The 6,905-nt window shown below is 40.4% G+C and overlaps 1 protein-coding gene across 2 annotated transcripts in view; it reads right to left on the minus strand.

The window, feature by feature from the left end:
- The window catches only part of LOC108750628 (V-type proton ATPase 16 kDa proteolipid subunit), a 16,804-nt gene that overhangs the window by 7,803 nt on the left and 2,096 nt on the right, over positions 1–6,905 (minus strand). Inside the window, exons 2-3 of one of the 2 annotated variants that reach the window (XR_001939448.1) lie at positions 4,551–4,740; positions 3,365–4,364 (exon numbers count right to left, since the gene is read on the minus strand). Coding sequence is in view for 1 of the 2 variants with exons in the window: in XM_018490193.1 (XP_018345695.1) it covers positions 4,160–4,364; positions 4,551–4,740 (395 nt within the window). In the remaining variant the exon portion in view is untranslated. Of the gene's footprint in view, positions 1–2,149; positions 4,365–4,550; positions 4,741–6,905 lie in introns of those variants that run through there. The other variant, XM_018490193.1, reaches the window with a different exon arrangement.

The raw sequence follows: 6,905 nt of genomic DNA on the forward strand, positions 1-6,905 counted from the left end.
AAAAAAAAAATCGTATCTTTTATCTCTGTCAATAAAAACTGTTCCTAGGACCATTCTTTGTAATTCTACGTAATAATCGTCATTACGCCTCTGAAGAAAAAAAAAAAATGCGAATTTCTATGGAAACGTCTTTTTTTATCTCCACAGCGATTCAATTATTTTATCTTATCATGCGAAACTCATGCTCGGTTGATATCAGATCAATCGAATAGATATCAAGGAAAATAACAGGATATTTCGTCACACAATCACGAGGAAGTACTCAGGATAATACTTACCCACAATCGCGTACGTCCATAATCGCATAGCGTCTCCGGAATCTTTGATTGCGTAATTAGGTGCGTGTTACGCAAGTGCGATCGTGGCGGCTCACATAAATGAGATACAAGTGTTTATGATTCGGATGGAGTTTCGCAAACTTTATTATCATCATTCTCGGAAGGTCGGAGTACCGAGACAACGTGAAACGCAACTCTTTCGCCATGTTCCCACTCGACCAAAATTTATTGTACATAGCACTGTTAAAATATAGTCTAAAGAATCGCAACGGAAAAGTGTTGAAGCAAACGCGCGTTCCGTTCCCCCTCGTCTCGATCGAATGGCAGTGATAGAAAAGATTGATTAAAATTATTGAAGAGGTACACATTTACGCCTAAAATGTAATTATCAAAGATATCCAAGGAGCAAGATGACGTTTTAATGAAGTTTTATTGATATTAAAGACGTCATTAAGATGCTATTAATGACATCATTTGACGTCACCTTGCTGCTCGGAGTGTTTCGGAATAAGCGGCTCGGATTCTAACTGAATTCTCTCTCTGGAGGTCCAGAAGGGACAGAGACCAGGCAATATCTCGAGAAAAAAAAAAACGCATCTTTCATCTTCCTCAATAAAAAACTTCCTTTGACCATTCATTCTTTGTCGACGTATAATAATTTAATGGCTACGTTTATACCGAGAGACCTATTCCGTGGCCTATATTTTAGGTCTAAAAAAAACGAGGCTAAACGAGGCCTGAATAGAGAAGATACGTCATCCATCCATCACTGTTTACGCCTAAATGATTGAAAGTCGAATTTGGGATATAGGCCTAAATGCACCGTGTAAATGTAGCCATGAATCATCGTCGCGTCCCTGAAAAAATGCAAGTTGCACATTTTTTAATTGATCAGCGAGCGAAAACAGACAAAGAAATATGCAATCGTTCCGTTCCACAGATTGGAACTTGGATTTTTTTTTTTTTCTTTCAGCATTTCCGAAACTTCGACTAATCCGAAGACTCGTTAAAATTCGATCCGCTTATCTCGATCCCAGGCGATGCCTCTGACGAAAAGCTGGTTAATTGAGTGCCGAACACTGTCTTTTCTTTTCCTTTTTGTCCAAATGAAATTTTTATTAAACACGGTTCTTCTGTAACATCGAGGACGAATTATAACATAAATCATCATCGTCGATCAGTATCACTTTTTCGCGCTCAACAATGAGTCTATTAGTAACACTGGAAGATAGTAGAGTTTGGGATTTGAGGGCGAGGGCGGGGAACGGAGGGGCGGGGGCGAGGGGGGGGAGGCGGGCGCGGGGGGGATAGCGGTCTCTCTGCTGCCTCTGCCAGGTGCATCTACCTTTCGCTCTATTACTCTCTCACGCATCTCTTCTCGCTCGCTCTCACACAATCGCTCGCATATATCTCCCGAATAATTACCGTTCACTCAGCTACACGAGGTTTTGGTATACAACAATACCTAACCTAGGGCTAGCCTAAATTGTAATTATCGTAGCGTGAAGCATCGTGGTGGTATGTACATACATCACACGCGCACGCACAACTATAATTAAATCCCCGGGTTCGTCTTTCTCATTTTTTTTTCTTTTTCATTTGCTTGTATAGCTTTCCCATATAATCACGTTCGGTCCCCCCCCCCCCCTCGATACATCGTACATATTAAAATATACAACGGACAAAAATATAAAGGGAAGAAGGGGTAGTTGGCGATAAAACGTGTTTAGCGTGCCTTCATAAAGCGACGAAGATTCTCGTTACAAGGAGAAAACAAAAAGATAAAAAAAAAAAAAAAATTAAAAGGCAAACGAATCACCACCACATCGCTCCCCGGCTCGCTTGTGTACAGTTTTTCGTTTCTTATTTCCTTTTTTTTTTTAAGCTACGCAAGTCTCCGGAAAATTGCAACTTCTCTTCCATGTTCGTTATCGCTCGTTCTTCGTCTCCCGTCGAGACGACTATTGTTTCTGCTGTATCTCGGATACGTATACAAGTGCATTTCCAAGGTGAGAGTGGCAGTGTTCCAGACAAATGTTGAGTCCTTTCGATCGTTTTTATCCCCCGACAAATAAATTTATCAATTCGATGAGCCCTTTCCTCTCTTCACCGGAAATACGCCTATATCGTTAAACTTGTTTGCATTTTTCTTAGGTAGAAAATACTGCGCAGTCAAAAGTGGCAAGCGGGCGCACTGGCTTCGCACTTTCCGTGGATTTGTCTTTTTTGCTCCTCTTTTGTATCCGAACGACTGTGAGGAAGGATGGTAGCGATCGATCGAAGGACTGCGCGCACAAAGGAGTACGATTGTCAGCTCCCAATGGACAATCCATCCCAGGACGACACAAGTCCGTCTGCCGGCTGCTGCCCCACGTGAGATGTGTGCGATCGGCCAATTTCTTGAAGAATGCGACGCAGCGTGGGCTACAACTTTTGTGAATTTTTTCACCAAACGCCCGCTCGCCTGTACTGAACGAACTTAATATGGAATGTACAAATTATCCTCTGTTTACATGTTATTATCAGCGTACATATAACTTTCTCAGATGATCATTGATTTTGCCATCATACGGTATGTATTCTCTCTCTCTCTCTCTCTCTCTCTCTCTCTCTCTGTGTGTGTGTATGTGTGTACTGATGTGTCCACTGGTATGAATGGTTATCGGTTTTACACAAGCTTTCACATATATCTATTGACATACGACGACGTTGGAAAGTCTCGATGTTGGAAATAATGTGGAACCAGATTAAAATCGCGCGACTAATCGAATGTCGACCGCTGGCCTTTGCGGCTTTGACAGCCCGGTTAGACGGGATCATTTTTTTTCCTTCTCTCGTCTATCGTTGTCCATAAATAACCGTGAAAACATGAATTCCCGTCGTACCCAGCAGCCTGTCTGAATTGACTTAATACTATCATGTGTACCTGTTGATCTACTCGCATTCATACATTTTTTTTAATATTTTTTTTTTTTTTACTGAAGTTTCATCCATCAATATCATTCTTCGTCTATTAACTTCTAGTTGCACAATCTCTATTCACGCGAGATCTTGTCTGGTACATTCTCATTCTCACAAACTCTCACTCTCTCTCTCCCTCTCTCGCTCTGTTATATTACGCCGTTTTATCACGCGTAATTTGCGTGTCACTTATTCTTACATATTTCTATTCCGATGATATAATTTCGTTTCTTTAGTTTTCTTTTGTGTGTTTCCTATTCGCGTACCTGCCGTTTCGCGATTGCATTTATAATATATTTATATATATATATATATAATTGTGCTAAATATTCTTTTATCAATAACATATTTTCCTTTATACACTCAGTAGAGCCGATTACTTTAACTGGTAATTCAATGTCGTACTAAGCTATAAATGATTACTATACAGTGAAAGAGAAATGTTCGACAATGGGATTAACACAGGAGATCTTTTCTCTAAATATGTATTTCCCTGTCGATCTTTGCTTTCCACGCTCTTTCGTTTTTGCCCACTATACATTCGCTTCTCCATACACTGCAGTGTCGAAATGCGTCGTTGCGCATCAGTGTCGCGAAATCAAGAAAAAAAAAGTCGGCCGCACTTCTCAATCGCAGCACCTTCGATATAATCATGCAATCCGTGTGACAAATAATGCGTGGTGTGGTTAAATGTCCGTACGCTAAATAGATGGATCTTTTTTTTTTTTAGTATGATATTACAAGGGGACGCGCAGAGATGAGCCGAGATGGTAATTAGATAGGTATGCATGGAGTAACGTGATTAAGTAAAATATGTCGAAACAAGTTGTAGCATAATAGTAGTCGGGGAGCGCTGTTGGTTGCAGGCGACATGTCTTGCATGGAGCCATGGCAGGTAGTAGGATGCCGCTACTGACCGTTTACTTTGTGTACAGGTAGATGGCGACGATCAGGCCGTAGAGACCCAATACTTCGGCGAAGATCAGAATCAAGATCATGCCGACGAAGAGACGAGGTTGCTGAGCGGTACCTCTCACACCAGCATCGCCCACGATGCCAATAGCAAATCCAGCTGCTAGACCAGAGAAGCCTACAGCTAAACCAGCACCCAAGTGAGTGAAACCACTAATAAGCAGAACAAAAATATCTCGTTAATTACAGTCTACTGCAAACAATAAGCGTTTTAGATTTTTTTTTAACAGAGCATGTATGATAAACGTGAAAATATTTAATTACAACCATATTGTAAAACGCTGCTTAATGTAGAGAGATTTAAATAATAACATACTGGTATGTATAAAAGATACGTACTTGTACAGGTCATATTTAGGAGCTCTCCCAAGACTACCCGCAATGAGTACTGCCACTACAAGACCGTAAATGGCAATAATACCTGCCATGACAACGGGAATAATGGATTTCATGATTAATTCTGGCCTCATGACAGACATCGCTGCGATTCCTGTACCGGCCTTTGCTGTGCCATATGCTGCTCCCAGAGCTGTGAAACAAAATAATTCGTTATAAGTGATTCGTACAATTGTAACAAAAATATAAATAAGAATTATTTGTTTTATATAAGCACATTCATGTAAATTGATTTATATAGATTCAACATCTCAATGTTTTACAAGTTACAGAACTGAATGTTAATAATCAGATACAAAACATTTTAAAACGTTTATAGATAGCTATAATAGTTAAATTGAGAAAAATACTGTCAAATATTTCACAGTAGATTCAACATCTATTTCTTCTAGTAAAATAAAAAATAGGATAATGCAGGATTTTATATGAAACGGAAAATACCGAACGATAACTTGATAATTATATATGTGCATATTTCGTCGCAGTATATAGATAAACATGGCAAGAAATATTAGCAATGATTATCGAAAAATTAACGGAACCGATCGAGACTCAAACTTAAGAATCTTCGTTCTCATTCTTAGCACTTTGAAATGCTACCTTACGAATTGCTCCATTATTCTCATAATTATTCCAATTGTCTACGACTATAATGAATAATTCAAACGATTCTACGGTTCTTTTTATTTTCCTACAATAATTAAATATATCATCTCACAAAATATCCTCTCATAATAAAAAGTGATGTAACAAATTGTTTACAATATAAATATAATAATAAATCTGTTACAAAGGTATATATGGTATATCAAATGACAGCAATTACATATGCTCTTTCCTCCGCCATTAATCGCTTCAAAAATTTAATAAAAATTTATAGACAAAAAGTCGAAGATATTTTCTATACTCTGAAATATTCGAATAAAATTATTTAATTGTGTGAGAAAAAAACATGGAGGAGTGAAAGTCATAACGACGTTTAAGTCATTTTTATGATTTCGAAAAAGAAAAGATTCTTTCATGTTTGCATCCTCAATGATGATAGATTTGAAAAATGACTTACACCATTATTGCTTTCACCTCTCCACATGTTACATATAAGATAAGAATTCATTTTAGAGACCGTTGCTGCAGATGATTGGCGAACATAATACAAATTAAATCTTTTGGGGGGAAACTTGGTAAAATGGAAAAAAAAAAAGGAATAGTAAATTGCAAGCATCACGCGTATTTTTCGGACGTACAGTGTATACGTGTATACTCCTTGGCGATTTTAGCCGCACGACTCACGAGCCGAGCATGCTACGAGGATTATCGATCGAGCTCGTTCCAACGCGACGATCCCAACGGAGAAGTGACGAAAATAATTTTCATCCCGATTCATTTTCGTGCTTTCTTGAGCGTCGTCGTCGAGCACGATCCCGATCGCGAATCGCGAGAATCCCCGCGATCGCGATGGGGACGTCGCCAGGTGTCCCCGGTGACACCGGGTACCCAGCCTGACCCAGCCCAGCCTGGAAATCGCAGTCACATGATTCTCACGTTGGCAGTCACATGACAATCATACAAGTTCCATCTCGCGAGTAGGGGGGCGTGGCGCGTGGCTGGGAGAGACGAGTCATTTTTTCTTTTTCTCTCCTGTCGTAGCCCTAACATCCTGCTCTAATAACGTCGTGCTCGTGGCTATTTAATCGTCGTTAGTGCAAATCTTATCGTGTGCGAACATATATGCACGCCTTATCGTATATACATAAACACCTCTCGAGTGCTCGTAACTCGATTATGCTTGGCTCGCATGAGGTGTTGTAGATCAAACAAGTGGGTTACCCCTTCTTGCATTTCGAAATTCGTCTTTTTTTCGCCGAATTTTCGTCGCGAGGATTAAATCAACGAGCAGGCACGTTGAAGCGAAATTCTTTCAACACACGCAAGCCGGATACGATTGCCGAATCGGCCCACGATCAATTTGTATGCTTCCGTTGAAGCACATATCGCAATGTATTGTAGAGCGGAAGGAGAGAAAACAAAGATGCTGAGTGCAAAAAGTGCAGATAAAGTGAACAGATCTAATCTCAGATGACGGAGGTCATCTACGCGATCGATATCGACATTCTTCGGGGAAGAGTGACGAAGAAAATCGCGATCTTTGCTCCTGACAACGCGATCCCGCATTCCCGACGGAAAGGCCGAGGGCTGAGGGCGCATACATACGGGAAAAGGCATTCGTATTGATCCCGACGGGTAAAAGCTACGCTCGCTAGCGGCGGTGGCGGCAGTCCCCGGGGGTCACCGTTTACC

Source organism: Trachymyrmex septentrionalis, unplaced genomic scaffold (genome assembly GCF_001594115.1).
Source record: "Trachymyrmex septentrionalis isolate Tsep2-gDNA-1 unplaced genomic scaffold, Tsep1.0 scaffold37, whole genome shotgun sequence".
NCBI lineage: Eukaryota > Metazoa > Arthropoda > Insecta > Hymenoptera > Formicidae > Trachymyrmex > Trachymyrmex septentrionalis.